Source organism: Trichoplusia ni, chromosome 4 (genome assembly GCF_003590095.1).
Source record: "Trichoplusia ni isolate ovarian cell line Hi5 chromosome 4, tn1, whole genome shotgun sequence".
Taxonomy (NCBI): domain Eukaryota; kingdom Metazoa; phylum Arthropoda; class Insecta; order Lepidoptera; family Noctuidae; genus Trichoplusia; species Trichoplusia ni.
In genome coordinates this window covers 6,336,459-6,356,763 of record NC_039481.1, presented here as the reverse complement: position 1 = coordinate 6,356,763, position 20,305 = coordinate 6,336,459, and the positions used below count along the sequence as shown (strand labels likewise).

The 20,305-nt window shown below is 34.0% G+C and overlaps 3 protein-coding genes across 5 annotated transcripts; 1 reads left to right on the top strand and 2 right to left on the bottom strand.

Moving 5' to 3' along the window:
* The first annotated feature begins 1,214 nt into the window (after nt 1-1,214).
* Nucleotides 1,215-7,859, top strand: LOC113492710 (isocitrate dehydrogenase [NADP] cytoplasmic-like). Its single transcript, XM_026870318.1, has 9 exons — nt 1,215-1,425; nt 1,987-2,102; nt 2,485-2,629; nt 2,899-3,098; nt 3,182-3,316; nt 3,827-3,930; nt 4,035-4,185; nt 5,120-5,353; nt 6,803-7,859. The coding sequence occupies exons 1-9, from the start codon at nt 1,356-1,358 to the stop codon at nt 6,956-6,958; spliced, it is 1,311 nt and encodes a 436-aa protein (XP_026726119.1). The 5' UTR covers nt 1,215-1,355; the 3' UTR covers nt 6,959-7,859.
* Nucleotides 7,860-7,878: 19 nt separating this feature from the next.
* Nucleotides 7,879-9,781, bottom strand: LOC113492711 (O-glucosyltransferase rumi homolog). The gene is made up of 6 exons (XM_026870319.1): nt 9,582-9,781; nt 9,271-9,455; nt 8,969-9,157; nt 8,734-8,864; nt 8,513-8,660; nt 7,879-8,440 (listed from the first exon to the last, which is right to left on the bottom strand). Exons 1-6 carry the CDS (start codon nt 9,700-9,702, stop codon nt 8,018-8,020), a joined length of 1,197 nt encoding a protein of 398 aa, XP_026726120.1. The 5' UTR covers nt 9,703-9,781; the 3' UTR covers nt 7,879-8,017.
* A 525-nt stretch (nt 9,782-10,306) lies between these two features.
* Nucleotides 10,307-18,522, bottom strand: LOC113492708 (probable serine incorporator). 3 transcript variants are annotated; one of them, XM_026870313.1, is made up of 11 exons: nt 18,287-18,521; nt 15,288-15,452; nt 15,078-15,166; nt 14,393-14,488; nt 14,072-14,250; nt 13,712-13,827; nt 13,298-13,516; nt 12,507-12,642; nt 11,929-11,955; nt 11,178-11,328; nt 10,307-10,925 (listed from the first exon to the last, which is right to left on the bottom strand). In XM_026870313.1, exons 1-11 carry the CDS (start codon nt 18,320-18,322, stop codon nt 10,793-10,795), a joined length of 1,347 nt encoding a protein of 448 aa, XP_026726114.1. In that variant the 5' UTR covers nt 18,323-18,521; the 3' UTR covers nt 10,307-10,792. The 3 variants fall into 3 exon arrangements, with proteins under 3 accessions (XP_026726114.1, XP_026726115.1, XP_026726116.1); XM_026870314.1 differs by lacking the exon at nt 11,929-11,955 and having other exon boundaries at nt 11,178-11,343; nt 18,287-18,522; XM_026870315.1 differs by lacking the exon at nt 11,929-11,955 and having other exon boundaries at nt 18,287-18,520.
* Between the last annotated feature and the right edge of the window lie 1,783 nt (nt 18,523-20,305).

Sequence of the window (20,305 nt, the reverse complement as noted above, 5' to 3'; positions counted from 1 at the left end):
CTTCTTTAAAAACGACACCCCTACTAAGGAATTTAATCCTTGTCGCGGGGGGTTAACAAACATACAAATCACATGCACAAAGACACCCAGACTTAGAACTAGTATTCGTAGATCACAGAAATGCTTGTTCTACGTGGGGGTCGAACCCGCGGGCCGCGACACGTCGCGTAGAGTGGGTTTGATGTGATGACCTCAACCACTCAGCTATCCGTCCAGATAATGTTAATGTTAGAAATATTTTTTTTAATATTATTATGATACATTTTTGAAAAATCTAAATCTTTTGTTACACTACCACGATAGTAGAATTATTATTATCATGCACACTAGCGTTTTGAGCTTGCTTTGCACTTTTAGTGATGTGAAGCGTACGCTCTGAAGTATCGAATTTCTATTTTTTTTAAATAATGTGTGAAAACTTCGGAAAAAAGCAATTTATTTAATCATAACTCATTACTTCAACCTTATAAAAAAAACAATAGTATTCTTATTTAGGACAACACTCATAATTATTTATAAGTATATAATTTATTAATGTATATAATTAACTATACTATAAATATTGATAAACTCTTATTTCACAAGAACTAAGGTGTACACATCTTATTTTGTGCTTTTTATTATGTGCAAACATGTTTAACAACTAAAACATACAAACAAGTGCTAAGCTAAACTTGATGATTTTTTATGGGATCCTATGAACTCGTTCACGAAATCCAACAAAATCGTTGCCTCCAGTACGAAAATATGAAATTACAAACAATTAATATGAAATACAGACTACAGTACCAACTAAGAACTTCCTTTTTTTGAAGTCGGTTGAAAAAGGACAAAGAATTAAAAGAATAAATTGTTGATGTATCATTTAGTGTTGGTTTGGTCAGTGGGTCATCTTAGGGGCGGAGTGGTTTATTATCCATAATGTTTGGATTGCGTTACAATAATTACTCTGCCTTCAATTTATAATAGACGGAAGCGTAAATAAATTGCAACTGACTTTTCTTCGCCCATTATCGTGTGAAATCGTGTCTCAACTCAAGTGTTTTCTTACAATTATTTAAAAGTTTTTTTCAGCCCTTCTACAACATAAATAAATTTACTTTTTGCCTCTTCACAAGTGTTCATTTCAACGATACAACCTGTGAAGTTGTCACGACACTATTATACACATTATGCATGTATTTTATCTCGACTACCGACTATGTTCACGGCACTCATTTTCATACACAAGTTCAGCCGGCGGCTTTGACTTAACAGTCGAGTAGTTGCCTGACTTTGTCTGTCTGATCGTGTGAAAGTGTTAGCAGGCGTGATTAATTTAAAACAAAAACGCCACGTACATAATTATTTAAAACATGGCTGGAAACAACAGCAGAAAATTGTTTAAATACATAACCGAACTTAATGTTATTAAACCCCGAAATTGTAAGTAACATTATTTATCTTTGACTAGTTTATTGGTTAGGTAACTATGTGATGCTTTTACCTAATTCGGACCTAAGTTATGAATTAAAAGAGTTTTATTTGCATTTCTCATTATGATATCACCATAATTAGCTACTTGTTCTTTCAGTAATTATAATTTCACGTTATGAGTAAAATTGGAACTTTGGCCTATGCAAAGTGCAGTTCAAAGAATTAACTTTTAAAATTAACTTTTTTTAAGCACTTTAATTTCTCTAGTCATGCCATAAAACTAGGCCAGCTGCTAATAAATTGACGACCTAATTACTGTTTGGAAGTACCGAGACGTGAATTTATCGCAACATCTGTTCAATGATGTTCATTCAATCATCAAAACTTGCAGATTTTTTAATCTAAAATGTTACATTTTTATTTTTTATCATAATGTAATCTTAAAAGGTTCCTTTGTTACTGCTACGCTATGTTATAACATTTATGATGAAGTTTTTATGCAATGTGCAGAATTCATAAGTTTTTCATAAGACTTGGTGCTGTATATATATATGTCCATGTTACTTTTAGATGCAACTGCAAAGAGGGTTGTGGCTAAAAACCCTGTTGTTGAAATGGATGGTGATGAAATGACCCGCATCATTTGGTCAATGATCAAAGAGAAACTTATATTCCCCTATGTCAAGGTAAGCCCTCTAGAGAAATCTTTATTTAAACAAGTATATTTACCCAAATATAATGTATACAGTACCGTTATCTTTGTATTAGATCCTTACATCTCTTATCAAAGTTTTAGTATGCCAATGTTACTATTTGCTTCTGTAATATCATTCTCTCACATCTTGAAATAATGTTGGATGTGTGTAAAACTGTTTTGCAATATAATTACATCGGTTTGAGCAAGGCAATCAATTTAATTTTTGCCCATTTAGAAAGAAGGCTTTATTTGGCAGAGATAAGTTCATTATTATTTTATAGTTTATTTATTATACTAAAACCCCTTGATTGGCACTCCATAAGACATTTTTTGAATCATATTGATAGCTATAATACCTTAATTGTCAATAGTTGGACTGCTTGTACTATGACTTGGGGCTGCCGCACCGAGATGCCACTAATGACCAAGTCACTATTGATGCTGCTCATGCTATCCTTAAGCACAATGTTGGTATCAAGTGTGCTACCATTACTCCTGATGAACAGCGAGTTGAAGGTAAGAACTAAGAACAGAAGCTTTTTGCTTAACAGCATCTTTAATACAGTGCACTATATACAATGTATGTATATAGTGCATTTTCTGGTAAATTAAGTCAGAGTAAAACCCTCAGATAAATTTCTGTTTAATTAACAACTTGCATTAATGGAGTCATGCAAGTTCACAGACAGTAATTAATTGTAATGACTCATAAAATACACAATAATAGTAGTATTAATGATGAGAATATCTAAATAATATATAATAAATAAACATAAACTTTTTAGAATTCAAGTTGAAAAAGATGTGGCTGAGTCCTAATGGTACAATTCGTAACATACTCGGCGGTACTGTGTTCCGTGAGCCCATCCTTTGCAAAAGCATTCCCCGCGTCGTCCCCGGGTGGACTCAAGCTATGGTTATTGGTCGTCACGCGCATGGAGACCAGTACAAGGCACAAGACTTGGTTATACCTAAGGCAGGAAAGGTAAAACCTTACCCTAAGCTAACTAATTGATGATAATAGATTAAAAAACAAATATATTTCATGATTTGTTAATGTTGGAATAGGTTGAATTGGTCTACACAGCTGAAGATGGAACTGTAGAGAGGCGGCCCTTGTACAACTTCAAAAGCCCTGGAATTGCTATGGCCATGTACAACACCGACGAGTCCATTCGCGCGTTCGCTCACTCCAGTTTCCAGGTTCGTATTACTTAATTTCATTACTTTTATTAACTTGCATGTGTTTTGAATTTGGTAATAAGCGAAAAATACACGGATCAGGGTTTTAGCATTTTCATCATCAATCCTGCTTACTATATATGTATACTATGGAAGCAATAAAGTATTGAGTATCGCTTCTTCATCTTGCCATGAAGGAGAGCCTGCTATTTTTACAACAATAATAATAAAATAACAGTTCATTTCGAGCAGTTTTTTATTGATCCGCTTAACCCGGACCCAAAGAGGCTTATCATAGTTTTTTGACGCGTGTATTTTATAACGATATCGCTCTGTTTATAAAACAATAACTTTAATTTAAGAAAAATATATTTGTAAACGATATGACGCACGAGCTGATGAGTTTAATTGTTCGGTCGCCGCGACCTTGCTTCAATGAATCTCATTGCGAACATATCGGACCTGTTTAGATATATGCATTTCAGTCATAAATATGCATGTTCATTAAATGTGTGTATTGTATTTAATCAGGTGGCATTGCAGAAGAAATGGCCTTTATATTTGTCTACTAAGAACACAATTTTGAAGCGTTATGATGGTCGTTTCAAGGATATTTTCGAAGAAATTTATCAGAGGTAAGAATAAATATAATTTAAAGTTTAATTCCGTTGAACTCATAATACGTATATCATAATTAATGTGATCCTATCTTAAAAATTGTATTTGTTTTTGTCATTAGTGATTATAAGAAGCAATTCGAAGATGCAAAGATATGGTATGAGCACCGGTTGATCGACGACATGGTTGCGCAGGCCATCAAGGGCTCGGGCGGGTTCGTGTGGGCGTGTAAGAACTACGATGGTGACGTCCAGTCGGACGTGGTAGCACAGGTTTGTAAAAAAAATATTTTCATTAATCATTATGACTGTCAATCTAAGCGTCGTAATTTTCGTACCGAATGTTAACGTTTTATAGACTATCTGCGAGCAACTACTGTTGATAAGCGATGCGCACACCCACGAATGGCCAAATTCATTATGTTATAGCTGGTTATACTCATAGCTGCGATTTTTGAATAATTGTTTCACGAAATTCGAAATGGTTACAAAATTAATAAATAAGTGGAGCAGTGTTAGCGAGGCCTAATGAAATAGTTTTCCGATGAAAAATATATATGAAAAGAACTATAAAGCAATTGACCTATATACCTTGTATACAGATAACGAGTACAATAAAACTAATAAACATTATGTGTGTTTGACCCGTTTGTCTGTTCCCGATAAACGTGAATTCATTTGCGAACGATAGCTTTGCTCTAAATAATCATAGAGAATTTGTTGTCATTGTATGTTATTTATTAGAATTGTTAAAAACTTTTATATATTGATAAGATAATAATTGCAGTATATGTTAGTTGTTTGTAGGTCTATCGGTTTATTACCTAAAAATAAAAGTTCGTAAATGATAATTTATCAATTTTGAACTAAGCAGCTATTAAGAACAGATATGGCTGATGGTTGTGGGCGCGTCGCATAGCTAACTCGGCTTATCGGCAAGCCATGCCACTGCATTGATAATGTTGCTAAATCAGTTTTTGTCAGAAGCAGAGATATTATTTTTAAATTTAACAACTTATACATATAGTCGGCGCAATATCTCATAGGCGCATTTTGGAACTTTATTATACGATTCTTCTTTACATAAAACTCAGTTGCTTCACAAAAAGCTTTCGAAACTTTTAACTTGTAAAAAGCATTCAGAAGAACGTCGTCTAATATGTCGATCGCTTCGAAATAGGTTGTTTAATAACACTATGTTATCCAGGGCTACGGTTCGTTGGGCATGATGACATCAGTTCTGATGTGTCCGGACGGTCGCACGGTGGAGTCCGAGGCTGCTCACGGCACGGTGACCCGCCACTACCGCATGCACCAGCAGGGCAAGCCCACCTCCACCAACCCTGTGGCCTCTATCTACGCCTGGACCAGGGGCCTCATACACCGTGCCAAGCTCGATGACACTCCTGAACTCGAGAAGTTCGCACTGGCACTTGAAGATGTAAGAATTTTTTTTATAACTTTGAAATGGAATGGAATGAAATCATTTATTCTGCAAATAGGATATTTTATCACTTTTACATGTCTTTTTTGAGAACGTTGAAATAGAAAGTGGAGTCGTTGAAATTATAGACAATTGATTAAATATTGAAAAGAGAACACCGCAATATTTAGGTTATGTTTAGCGTCGGAGACGCCAACCTACGTAGCTTGGACAAAGCCAAGGACAAATAATTATTATTTTATATAACGAATCGTACTTTATTTGATTAGGTACTTAAAAACAGGTTCAAATCTTGTTCATATCTTGGTGTGTTTTTTGTAGTAATACTTGTTAATAATAAACACGACGAAATAATAATAATAAAAAAAAACAATTAACATTACCAAATCAATTATACCACTGAAATAAATCAGTCGTTTATTTTGTTTATATGTAACTATAGAGACACCAAGTAACATATCGATTCTCTATATAATAAGATTCTTTGTTAAACGATGTAGTCTTTTTGGTTGCGGCAAATAATATAAAAAGTTAAAATAAACTATTCAGTTTGAATGAGTGATATTGTCCCATTATGTTCTTTGAATGTGATTATATAAGAAAAAGAAATTCACCTTCAAAACGATTCGTAAATATTATGATAGTAGATAAGATTTTTGCCAACTCAAATAATCTAAGATCTCTAAGAAAACATGCTTATCAAATAGAATGCAGTAAGTAAATCAGTTTCGAGGCTCCACCCTTTCTAATAATATGATAACTGCAGTTGTATGCACGTCATAAATAGGCTAATTAATATTATCGAAGTAGGTAATTTCTGGCTCTTAAATCTAATTTAGATAAGGTTGATAAAGTCTATTGATAAAAAAAGCCATCGAGTTTTCGATTTTGTTAAGTAAGTCACGTAGCCTCCAAAATCGTCGGGCTCGTTAATGCCAGTCGCTCGGTCCCGGGTGAAGCCGTATAACAAGTAGATCTTGTTTTTGAACTGGGTCGATGACTCCTGATGTACGACTCCTGCCTTTATATTATGTTAAAGCTTCGATTATTTCATGTGTCGAGAGTTGATCACAGCAACTTTTGTATTGTTTAAAATATTATACCGCCACATGAACAGTGAAGTATTTAGTTTTTGCCATTAAGATTTGTCATTAAGATATTCTAAATCTAGTAAATTAACTAGATTTTTTGCTGATCTGCAAATAATTTATGGTACAATTTTGTGTGACGATACGTTTCATCGTCTGCATAATAAGTATTTAATTGCAAAAAAACTTCTTTAAATAAGCAAGTAATCGAATAGATATCGAATTATATATTTAAAGCAGACCTGTAAAGAATTGACTGACTTTTAGAACAAGTTACCAATTATTTATTCTTATTTTGGGAAATAATTTTTTAGGTTGATATCCTTGAGTTTCGTTAACACGTTTTTTTTTATTACAGGCTTGTGTTGAATGCATCGATAGCGGTAAAATGACGAAAGACTTGGTGATTTGTATCCACGGACTGAAGAATACTAAAGAAGGCATGTACTTACATACCGAAGACTTCCTCCTAGCTATTGCTGACCAACTCGAGCGCAAGTTGTCTTCCAAGTAAACGTATTTAAGTATCAATCAGTGGTGAAACGACCTTGAGTCTTTGTCTTAACGTTTCTATTATTACTGATCAATGAAGATCTAGACTAGATAGGAAATTTATACCTTTTCAGTTGATCTACATATATTTTTAAGTAATCCAATTTTTATCGTACATTGCAAAGTGTTTTGAATCTGAACAAATGTGGGACAGTTATGCAATTTTGTTTTTAATAAATATATGGAAAGAGTAATTAACAAATATGTGAGTGAAAACAAGATTAAGATTGATTGTTTTATAACGTAAAACAGCGGTTTTAATGTAGGTAATTAACAGAAGTATTTCAGAGTTAAAATGTGGTGCTGGTTGTTCATGGAGTTTTTAAGGACATTTAGATGTAAAATTAGGTATTTTGGATTTTATTTGCATTTTCAATTGTTTTGTTGAAATTGGATCGATCGGATGGCCGAGTCATGCATGCAATGTTCCTATTAACAAACAATAATGAATACAGACCTGATTTTGAGAAATATAATGAGCGCACAAGTATTAGATATGATTAAGAATTTGTATTTTTTATTAATAGGTGCATTCATGTGAAACAGTGAGACTGATAAACGGCCATAATGGGAATTGCGTATTAAATTTTAATAATACTCTTTTAATAAAGTAGCAGCCTTTTGTTAGAAGGATCACCATTAATTTGCGATGTCAATAATGGTACCAACAAGGAGTTAACATTGTATGAAGTTTTATTATCCCAGTAAATATATTTGTAGACATTATACATTTGTTAAGGTAACTTTATATATGTGAATATTTTTGTAACTGCATGAGATTTATGGAGAGATATATGTATACGCTTAAGCTCATCACAATCAAAATCAATATGTATTTTATTAATAAAATCATTTATTTCAAACTGCTTTTTTATTGAATGCTTTTGCCTAACTTACTTAAGTAAAAAAAGAATGTTGTGTACTGGAAATTGGAATGACTTAAAAACTTGCCAAAAATACATTCCTTTGTTAAACATTTTGACAACAATTAGATCATATTAGATTTATTTGTAATTCTTATCTAGGATATTAATCTCAGATCATTATCTTTCACAACATTGTATTTGACAAGCTTTACATATTTTTTTAACAGTTTTCTCCAGTAACATTTGACATCTTTGTCAGTGAGATGTTCCCAAATATGTTGGTAGCCTCTATCCGCGATTTCTTTAGCTATCGCGTCATTATTCTTAAAAAAGATAATTAAATCCTTTATCTCTTCTTGCGTGGCTTTTGTGCTGATAGGAATGTAATGTACCCATGGTTTCAATGATGGGTAGAAGAATTCAAGCCATTGATCACCAACATGGAATACTAATGATTTGCATAGAAACAAATGCTTAAATCTAAAGCTAGCAGCTACTCCTCTATAGTTGAAAAGGTATTTGTACTTGCAATGGTCTTCAAATGATACCTCAGAAGCTGCTGGTGCATATAGAGTATCCTAAAAACAAAAGACATAATTATGTATTCACAGCTACCACACAACATATTGACTGGGAATAAGTAAACATACCAGATCAGACTTCCAGGCCTGATTCTTTGTGTACTGAGCGTCAACAAGATCAGGTTCAGATCTAGAGAGCAAGATTAAAGCATCCCGTTCTTCACTTGTCCTCGACCCTCTAAAGAATCCCTTATTCTCTTTCTCTCCCCAAGGCCATCTGTAAATGAAATCTATTTAATATCTGCTAATGATATTAATTAAAGGAATCAAGATAAGTAATTGACACTGACTTTTCAGAAGATTCTGTAATTGAGATTCTGTGTATATCCCATCGGCCAATGCCAGTAGGGTATAATGAGATAGCTGGGCCTCCTTCCCAGAAACTCCAGGCAGGATACATGATATCATAATAATCTTTAGTCTGTAACATATTTTTGAAAGATTAGTAATTATTTTAAGCTTTAAATATTCATTACTTATTTGTTAGTAATAATCAAAATTATTATTGTGATTGATTCGACAAACCTTACTAAAAGAAAATACTGGTGCTTTAGGATGCCCCCAAGCTTGGTTTACTTGAGGCCAGTCTCTTGTATTCAGTGCTATTTCTAAATTTGGCATTTTCGATGCCAGTGCTGTCAAGTAATGTTCAACTCCAGCACATCTTGCTGGAAAATGACATTCTTTCTCCCTGTACAGTTTGCCATTAATTATCTGAAAGAAACAAGCAATGATTTCAGACCACAGTGTAATGATGTAAAAGCATTAGATGGAGAATGAGAGCAGAACAGTTGTATTTCATTTTCATAAAATTATACCATTGTTACCTGATACTTTGTTGCCTTTGCGCGAGCAGTGTTAAATAGTTCTTTAGTTATACCAGTGGCAAATGGGGCCAAGTCTTGGTCAATTACTGACTTATGACAGCTACAATTAGCGCTTTTACAGGGCACATACTGTTGTGCAGCTAAATTAATACTTTCTTTGATTTTTGATGACACTTCGTTTGCTTCTGAAAATGAAATAAGTCATTTGTATAAATGAAAAATTAGCAAACTAAGAATCATATTAATATAGAATACGTCTCGTTTAATACAGAAATTGATAAGTAAAAGATGATGTGAAAAATAACGGTAACCTTTACTGTATTTGTTGTGTTTTTGAGAGCAAACTTCTTCATCTTTGTTACAAGAGTCTTTGTTTGAGTCAGAAGTTACTGAAACGACTATACACACTAGTGTAAACAAGTACCTATTCATATTCACTAAATCTAATGAGATACGTGTAATGGTAAATAATATTATTAATACTTAAACATCAGTTTTATCAAAGTACTGACATAACCTTAAACAGTAAACAAAACAAAATTCAAACAGTGGTGAGTGGTTGACAGTCTTGACAGCTGACAGCATATTTGTTATCTGTGTACAAGTCTCATACAAGCATACAAGTCTAGATTTTAGTGAGGAGCATTCTTTTTTCCGGTTTTCAAGTTTGATATAATCGTTATACAGTTGACCGGGACATAATAATACTTAAACAGGGGATTAAAGCAATTTAATCTATAAATTGCGTTGTTTGTCAGGGAAATGCCCACTTGCTAAAAACCGACGAGTGATTGATGGCAGACTTTCATTTAATGTTATTCAGAATTCTGGGATTCCCCGGATGCAGTTAATGATCAGTGCAAATTGGTTCGGCTCTCTGGTTTAAAATTATTGCACTGAACCACGACCTGATCATACTTAGCTGTGTGGTACTCATGCATTTAGTTAAATGTTTATAAGTCGCAATGTTGTTGTCAAATATAACAATTAATAATTAAAAAAAAACAAGTAAATCATATCAGACAAAAACACAGTGTGGGGTGTGGATTGAATTTATTAATTAGTACAGACATAAAGACAGAGTAACAAATGCTTAAATCCATTTTAATTAGTAAAAAAATAATAATTAAGAAAACCTTCTCAGAACTTGGAATTGAATGCAAAATAGAAATTGCAAAGTAAATGAAGTTTAAGACAGGAATAGAATGGAAATATGTAAATAGAATATAATTTTATGAGATCTTAATAATTAAGGATTTACATGACTTACTACAATAACATTGAACAGGTCTACGAGTATCTAATTATAATAATTGATGGTATAATAATTTTAAACACAAAGATCGAACTACATACTAAAATCAGGTTACATATGATTTGAAGACTGATTCATGTTCCTGAACATATGCCAAGCTGATTTTGATCGAAAACCTAAATCCTACTATACATTTTTGAAGGATAGTCGTGATTGCGGCTTGGCTTGGTGACAGCTCAGTTCTACTTATCAGTCCGAATCAAATATTTAGTTGAACTCCCTGTCAGGGAATACGGCTGGCGCGACTAGGGTCCAAACGTATAGACCGACGCACAGCCACGACGATGTGATCTTAATCCACATTGATGCGACGTTCTCCTTCGAAAGCTGCGAGCTCGGGCTGTAAAGGAAGTATCAGTGTTTAACAGTAGCTAGGTTAAAGGGAGTGAAACTAGCTATAAAGAGTGTATTTTTGTAAGAGTTAAGTAGTAACTGCACGGTTGAGGTCACCACCAGCATTTTTGTGATTCACGAATGCTTGTCTGGGTGCCTTTGTGCATGTGACTAGAATTTTTGTGAACCCTCTCGCGACACAAGGATTAAATTCCTTAGAGTGGCAGACGTTTATTTAAATAAATAATGATATACTTACTTGTACCAATTTGTGAGTGTCATCATGATGTAAAGCGTAGCAAGCGCAAACACGACGTGGAAGAACGTCCAGGAGTAGGCGACGCCGTCACCCTCGTTGTCGAACACCTTGGCCTCCTCGCCGCGGCCCGCCTCGCCGCCGTCAGCGCCCTCTATGGAATCATACCCTGTGCTCAGTGAGCATACCGACATGCAACATTAAAAATGTTACCACAATATACCACGAATGCAAAGCGTTCATTTGGAAAATAACAACAAGCGACTGAGAAAAATTATGAAGTAAATCTACTGATACTAGAAAAATAATCACTGTGGCCGTAGGTGTGAGGAAAGCAATTTTCATGGACGTATTTAATAGTGAGCTTTACTAACAAATATTAAAAAAAACTATTGCACATTACATCTAGTATTTAGGAAAAGAACTATGAAAAATGAGAAAATAACTAACAAAACTTGTGTAACCAATGTTAATGCAACTATTAAACCTGGCTTCAGCGAAATTGGACTAGGCTTGATTTGGGGTTCTTTGGGAGCTAGACCACAGGAAAGCAAAAAGAAAAGTAAATGACACAAAATAAATATAACAATTTGACTTCAAATAAATGACGTATGCAAATGACTCAATGTTAATAATGAAAGCAAGGTACACAGCTACGGAATGAATAATTTTTGTATGTTATTGTGATTCCAAAGTATAGTTGGCATGTAAGTAACGCTTATGATACAAGGCCAAGTGCACATTGTGACGTTACCTTCGTTAGCAATGAGCCCTCCTTGCCCTTACACCGCGCCGCCGCCGCGCGTTATGTCCGCAAGGAATGCACAGTATGCGTTAGTGTTTCATAAAAAGTAAAAATAAAACTGTGATAGATATCTTGTGTGTTGAATACACATAGAATTCAATGTTAAATGTATTTTAGGTTTTATTGAATGTGTGTTTAAAATTAAACAGTGAATCGTTTTTGCGTGTAAACATAAGGAAAAATAAATCCATCGAAAATTCATGGGAAGCAAATCTTTTAAGAAAAACAAATCAATTTGCATGACATAAGGTTGGAAGTCATAAACATGCAAAATTGTGGTCTGAATAGAATAGCAATATGCGACGAAAAGTTAGAATAAAATTATTCTAGCAGTAAGAGGACGCACTGTTAACGATATTGGACATTAAAAACACATTCTTGGCCAGATATAAAAATGCAGTAAGCAGAAAAAAGAAACTTATATTCTTACCATAAGTTTTATTTTTCCTTGATGGTTAACTTGTTGATATATTATGATAAAGGGGTATGATATTAGTCAAGTAAATAGGTATAAAAAGTATATTCACCTCCGTTTCCGTCCTTGGCGAGGATATGGTCCGACATGGTAATCTTGGAGGAGGAGGAGGCAGTTCTGATGCTGGAGTACAACACGCTGCACACCCAAATGACCAGCCCGATGATCGACTGCTTGTCGAAGGACGACTGTTGGGACATTTGCGTAGAAATATTGGTGACCTTGAATATTATGGTTATCGTTTTCTAGCTTGGTGTTGTATCCATCAAAAGGTAATGGGTGCTTTAGTAAAAAGAGGTACATTCAAAATAGGTTGCAAATATACATGGTATTAGTACTACATATTAAAAGCTGTTATATGACTGGGTATAAGAATAAAGTAATTATAAGAGGTGTATAAATAAAATATATCGTGTATTAAGAATATGTAAAAAAAAATTGTTAGGTAACAATACCTAACAATTATTTTTTAATGATTGAAAAAGACAACAGAGACATCCTTATTTACAACAGAGACATACTTATTACTTTTAATAAAATTTCTCCCTTTACATACCCAATATGTATCCTCTTTGGTTTCCTGGTGTAGCATATAAGAGTAATTGTATTTAACAAATAGTGATACATACACATATGGTATATAATATACAATCATTAATAAAATACGTAATATTTCATAACATGACTGTTACATATTATTTTATAAGCATAATACAAAAACGCATACTTTAATATGTTATATGTGTAACTTATAAGACAGTTCAAAAACAGGTCGATATATTAAAATCACATCCAGCACTTTAAAAATGAGACCTATCGGAAAGAGGTTTTAAAGCTACAAACCTCATTAGATCCACCGGTGATGCCGTTACAGGCTTTGTCCGCGTTGGACAGTGCGGACCACGTCAGGTACATGACGTACAGTGAGACCACAGCTGACTGCAGCAGGCCCGAGCGCGGCTGGTGCTCCTGTACCGACGGCAGTATGGATATGCCGCTAGCAAGCACCACCAGGATCAAGTTGAACGAAATGAAGAATTTGGATAGGTCACATCCACTTGACTGTAAAATGAAATAATATTGGCAATTAGTAAATTATCTGAGTGTGTAGAATTTATAATTTCTTTTTACCTGCATGAATATAGACTAAACCGTAAAAAAGACCATTATTTTTTAATCAGGTATTTCAATGACGTCAAATTATATTTTAACTCAAAAATCAGTTTAAGTATGTATGTAGTAGTTAGAGAAACTTACTTTAGTATAGTACACATATAGAAGAACAACGCCAGTGATAGCTAGGGCATAGCACGTTAACATAGCTAACAGGAGCGCCGCGTACCACGTGCGCGACTGCGACTCTTCATAATTAGCTGAAACATATCACAATCACTTAATATGCAATATTTCTTCTTCACAATAGTCATTGTAATTAAATAAGTTTGCAAGTAGCAGGATGCCATCAACAATGATAATTAAAATAGAATAATTATTTCCAATATGTAATGATAATATAATAGACAATACTCAGGTGTAATCAGAACTAATGAACATAACTTATTGCGGCTTGAGGACATGTGCCAGTATCAAAGGTAAAAAAAACCCAGTGATACTTACAAACCCATCGTTCAGCCCAGGAATGGGCAAAGTCAATAATTAATATGAGCTGTATAACTATGAAACCGAAGCCTCCAATCATGCCAAACACCATCCATGTTGATGCAAATTGTCCTTCAGGGATAAAGAAAGCGCCAATTATACCGCCGATTACTAATAGATACTTGATGCCCCAGAAGCTGAAAAAAAACAAAGCATTCATTTAAAACATGTACTGAACATAATATGTAGATGTAAATAGCCTTATCAGTCATATAAGTACTGTCTGATAAAATTACAACAAACATGTTTGTCTATATTTGTTAATATTATATTATTTACCCATTTTGTATGCCAGCTCGAGGATCCTTCGAAGACTTGACGCCGATTGTTATGAGAGCCATCAAAACAAAGAAGAGACATGCTGCAAAACATATTCTGAAAAAAAAAAACCATGTAGTATTAGTCACACAATTATAAACTGTTGACATATATAATTGGGAAAACCCTAGAATGGGTGCTTTTTTTTTACGAGGCTTCAGTACACTTAAGGTGACTATGCCAGCCCCATGGGTGCTTTCATTTTAATTACTTCATTTATACATAGTTAGAATAGGTACTTCTAGTTACTAATAGCAAAACAATATTAAATAGTACTTGTGGGTGAAATTAAGTCAGCTTAGTCATTCAATCCATCCATGAAAACTCATGTGGATTCAGTTATTCATATTTCTGCCCAAGGACATAACATATTTATAGAAACTAAGCAATCAATATTTATTAAAGGTCAGACCAGCCAAGTTACAAGTAAGATCAGAAGATTCAGTAATTTTTACCATAATTGAAAGTATAATCAAATTGTTTACTACTACAAAACATATGAGTCATAGTCAAAATATAAGATTAAATACTGATATGTTAAACAGTTTTGAATCTTCATGAAGACTCCGTCATGAAGCAACAAATACTGATTTAGCTACATCTTAAAGTTAAGTTTAATATTGACAAGATAAAGAGGGAAACTTACCGATAAACAGCTAGGTAGCCAACAGCCTGATCACAGTCCACTTTTAAGTCCCCAGGTATATAATGTGTTGAGTTTTTGCAAAATGGTACCTGTTGAAGTCAAATAGTCACATACAGTAATTTTTTAATGAGATTTTTGGTCCTTGTTGGTCTTCATTCATAATAATAAATACATCTTAAGATTAGCTGTTGTCTATTATTTTAAGCTTACCTTTTTCATTTCATCATGTAGTCCAGGAGCTAGTGTGACACAAGCCGCTATCATCACGAGTAGCAGCATGACAGCATACATGAGCCGTGTTGAGGTGGAATTGGCACATGATGGGCATGCTGAACAGCACAGCGAGCATGCCGCGCTCCCGCAGCAGCACGCCAGCTACCGCGCAAAACAACACGGTTTACAAGTTAACATGGTGAAAGTTCTTTGTTTTGAAATTAAGCATATTAAACATCACTACATAACTGTTATATAAATTGTCAGGTGTTATGAGATTGGTTCAATATTCTTCGTAGTCGTCGTACAACAATTATGACTAATGCGTGAAGATAGACACTCAATCACATCAACATACTTTTTAACCCTAGAAAGATAATCATATTGTGACGTACGTTAAAGATAATCATGCGTAAAATTGACGCATGTGTTTTATCGGTCTGTATATCGAGGTTTATTTATTAATTTGAATAGATATTAAGTTTTATTATATTTACACTTACATACTAATAATAAATTCAACAAACTATTTATTTATGTTTATTTATTTATTAAAAAAAAACAAAAACTCAAAATTTCTTCTATAAAGTAACAAAACTTTTAAACATTCTCTCTTTTACAAAAATAAACTTATTTTGTACTTTAAAAACAGTCATGTTGTATTATAAAATAAGTAATTAGCTTAACTTATACATAATAGAAACAAATTATACTTATTAGTCAGTCAGAAACAACTTTGGCACATATCAATATTATGCTCTCGACAAATAACTTTTTTGCATTTTTTGCACGATGCATTTGCCTTTCGCCTTATTTTAGAGGGGCAGTAAGTACAGTAAGTACGTTTTTTCGTTACTGGCTCTTCAGTACTGTCATCTGATGTACCAGGCACTTCATTTGGCAAAATATTAGAGATATTATCGCGCAAATATCTCTTCAAAGTAGGAGCTTCTAAACGCTTACGCATAAACGATGACGTCAGGCTCATGTAAAGGTTTCTCATAAATTTTTTGCGACTTTGAACCTTTTCTCCCTTGCTACTGACATTATGGCTGTATATAATAAAAGAATTTATGCAGGCAATGTTTATCATTCCGTACAATAATGCCATAGGCCACCTATTCGTCTTCCTACTGCAGGTCATCACAGAACACATTTGGTCTAGCGTGTCCACTCCGCCTTTAGTTTGATTATAATACATAACCATTTGCGGTTTACCGGTACTTTCGTTGATAGAAGCATCCTCATCACAAGATGATAATAAGTATACCATCTTAGCTGGCTTCGGTTTATATGAGACGAGAGTAAGGGGTCCGTCAAAACAAAACATCGATGTTCCCACTGGCCTGGAGCGACTGTTTTTCAGTACTTCCGGTATCTCGCGTTTGTTTGATCGCACGGTTCCCACAATGGTTAACTTATACGGTTCTTGTAGTAAGTTTTTTGCCAAAGGGATTGAGGTGAACCAATTGTCACACGTAATATTACGACAACTACCGTGCACAGGCTTTGATAACTCCTTCACGTAGTATTCACCGAGTGGTACTCCGTTGGTCTGTGTTCCTCTTCCCAAATAAGGCATTCCATTTATCATATACTTTGTACCACTGTCACACATCATGAGGATTTTTATTCCATACTTACTTGGCTTGTTTGGGATATACATCCTAAACGGACACCGTCCTCTAAAACCAAGTAACTGTTCATCTATGGTCAAATGAGCCCCTGGAGTGTAATTTTGTATGCACTGATGGATAAAGAGATCCCATATTTTTCTAACAGGAGTAAATACATCGTTTTCTCGAAGTGTGGGCCGTATACTTTTGTCATCCATTCTAAGACATCGTATCAAAAAATCAAAACGATCACGACTCATTACAGAGACGTACACCATTGACAAAGATCGATCAAAGAGGTCATCTGTGGACATGTGGTTATCTTTTCTCACTGCTGTCATTACCAGAATACCAAAGAAAGCATAGATTTCATCTTCATTCGTGTCACGAAATGTAGCACCTGTCATAGATTCCCGACGTTTCAATGATATCTCAGCATTTGTCCATTTTACAATTTCCGAAATTATCTCATCAGTAAAAAATAGTTTGAAGCATAAAAGTGGGTCATATATATTGCGGCACATACGCGTCGGACCTCTTTGAGATCTGACAATGTTCAGTGCAGAGACTCGGCTACGCCTCGTGGACTTTGAAGTTGACCAACAATGTTTATTCTTACCTCTAATAGTCCTCTGTGGCAAGGTCAAGATTTTGTTAGAAGCCAATGAAGAACCTGGTTGTTCAATAACATTTTGTTCGTCTAATATTTCACTACCGCTTGACGTTGGCTGCACTTCATGTACCTCATCTATAAACGCTTCTTCTGTATCGCTCTGGACGTCATCTTCACTTACGTGATCTGATATTTCACTGTCAGAATCCTCACCAACAAGCTCGTCATCGCTTTGCAGAAGAGCAGAGAGGATATGCTCATCGTCTAAAGAACTACCCATTTTATTATATATTAGTCACGATATCTATAACAAGAAAATATATATATAATAAGTTATCACGTAAGTAGAACATGAAATAACAATATAATTATCGTATGAGTTAAATCTTAAAAGTCACGTAAAAGATAATCATGCGTCATTTTGACTCACGCGGTCGTTATAGTTCAAAATCAGTGACACTTACCGCATTGACAAGCACGCCTCACGGGAGCTCCAAGCGGCGACTGAGATGTCCTAAACGCACAGCGACGGATTCGCGCTATTTAGAAAGAGAGAGCAATATTTCAAGAATGCATGCGTCAATTTTACGCAGACTATCTTTCTAGGGTTAAAGTAGGGTAGACTAATTTATTTAAAAACTGAAATTAATGCAAATGCCTAATCTTAGTTACTATGGGTCTCTTAATTATAAGCAACATGAATACAAGTGAATGAACTAATTAGTGTTGAGAGGCAGCAAGAAAATCGTAATAAAAACATAACTTACCTGAGCTGCTGAACAAAGACCTAGTACTGCACCCATACTTGAGCACCAAATAGACTAATCAATAATGTATTACGTTCCAGACACAATTTTACACGAGTTTTATTTTCCGTAAGGGTTAATCATAAAATCAATAGTTCCTTATTTTAGAGATTACTTGATTGAAACTACCATTATTCACATCAAAGCGATTTGACTCGACTCAACCACAATGTCATAAACATAAATAAATATGTCAAAGTCACTATTGTATTGTCAGCCCAATCGCATTTTCTTGAATGGCAATAATATTTATCGATCCTGGTCTTTAGTGTTGGCTAAAACGAGCTTTTCCGAAAAATCAATTCAGACTGGATTGTTACGGTTCAATAAGATTCGAGTGTACATTATTAGAAATTTCTCAATTCAATCGTAATTAGGGCTTGTTTCATGAGGCCCAGAATAGAGAATTGTGGAAGGTGTTGGGGAATCCTTGGCCCAGCAGTTGGACAGTGGGTGAAAAAAATCGTGCTTAAATAAATAATCTGGCTTTATATTTAATAGTAGTAAGTTTAAAAAAAAAATACACAGAATGTATTGTATACTGCTGTTTTTCTACTTTTATTATAAACGCTTTAAAAATATTCTATACTGTAAGGGATATTATCAAACCAAACCAGTTTCATTTGTTAGAATAGAAAATCTGATTAACATGCTACGAAGTAAAATGAAGTCGTATGTTTTTATTTACTGAAGATTTTTTATGTACAATCAACAAAATTATGTACTGTATGTAGGTACACTATGGAGACCGCGTCATTTTAATTTATAATATATATCTTATGTACCAAAAAAAAGAAGATATAAGCCTTCGGGAATATTTGCGCACCTCCATAGAATACACTTTCCTTCGCGATGTCTGGTGTAGAGATTTTCCAAATTGTTACCTTATAAATTATGGATGATTTAAAAGTATAAAAATATATACATACGCCAGTATAAAATTTTTATTTTATTTTTACATAGTTTTTTTGCTATCTTTGCATGACGCTTGATTTCCGACCGTTTTATGTACGTATTCTCTTGGGTTAAACTTCAAAGAAACCATTCGAATCCGGTCAATGAACTGGATTTTAAACACGACGACTCTGTCTTCTATCTCCCAACAGAGGGCGCTTATAAAATGTTGGCTTTCAACTCGTTTGTATTCGTGTTCAAATAACTAACGGTAGTCATTCCTTACTGGGGATTGGTAGGATCAGAAAAATAATGCCACTGTGATTCTAATAATTGAAATATATTTTTTCAAGACACACAAAATTCATACTAAACTTATTGAGGTATAATATTCAGGCAAATAGTCTACTTGAAGTAGCACATAATAAAATAATAACATTTTTTCATATATATTTCATTAAACTGTATAACATCCATTTTGTTGAGTAGGAAGGTATGTATATAGGTAGGTACAATACTTCACAGTCAAATTTAGTTCGCTATGAAATGCATTATTATACATTATAGATAGAGAGCTCAAAGTGCGTTATAATAAGGCTGTTCAGTTTTGTGATGTACATATTTAATTTACCAATTATTTTTTATTCAAATTCACATTTAATGAATATTTTTAACACATTAACAAAACGCTTCCTTAAATTGTAATATCTATCATCATAAAATCAATTTGGAACACATTCTGGACCTCCATATTAGATACGATATAAAATAACTTTATCTAATCTACGACGTTCTCAGTAAAATATAACATACTCTGCTCACATTCAACATCATAGTTATAAATAATAATTTAGAAAATAATAAATAAAATTATTAATATCACAGTAGAGTAACTGCCAGCTAGTTTCTACTAATTCGTTGATGATTTGAAAAGAAACTATAGAAACCAAGTTGTAGGCACAGGCAGTCAAAGTAAGTTGAACACGTCGGAATACTAGAAACTGTAGCTGACTGCTGACAGTGTCGGTAAAAACTGCTGTGATATTGACAACTAAATATGAAAATATATCTATCGAGAGATAATCA

Coding starts and splice junctions, on each gene's coding strand:
- LOC113492708 (XM_026870313.1), bottom strand. CDS start 18,322: ATGGGTGCAGTACTAGGTCTTTGTTCAGCAGCTCAG. Junction 14,251..14,392: donor CGAGCTGGCATACAAAATGG/GTAAATAATATA, acceptor GTTTTTTTTCAG/CTTCTGGGGCATCAAGTATC. Junction 11,329..11,928: donor AGGGCTCATTGCTAACGAAG/GTAACGTCACAA, acceptor ATGATTCCATAG/AGGGCGCTGACGGCGGCGAG.
- LOC113492710 (XM_026870318.1), top strand. CDS start 1,356: ATGGCTGGAAACAACAGCAGAAAATTGTTTAAATACATAACCGAACTT. Junction 2,103..2,484: donor TTATATTCCCCTATGTCAAG/GTAAGCCCTCTA, acceptor AATTGTCAATAG/TTGGACTGCTTGTACTATGA. Junction 3,931..4,034: donor TTCGAAGAAATTTATCAGAG/GTAAGAATAAAT, acceptor TTTTGTCATTAG/TGATTATAAGAAGCAATTCG.
- LOC113492711 (XM_026870319.1), bottom strand. CDS start 9,702: ATGAATAGGTACTTGTTTACACTAGTGTGTATAGTCGTTTCAGTAACT. Junction 9,456..9,581: donor ACACAACAAATACAGTAAAG/GTTACCGTTATT, acceptor TTTCATTTTCAG/AAGCAAACGAAGTGTCATCA. Junction 8,441..8,512: donor AGGCCTGGAAGTCTGATCTG/GTATGTTTACTT, acceptor TTTTGTTTTTAG/GATACTCTATATGCACCAGC.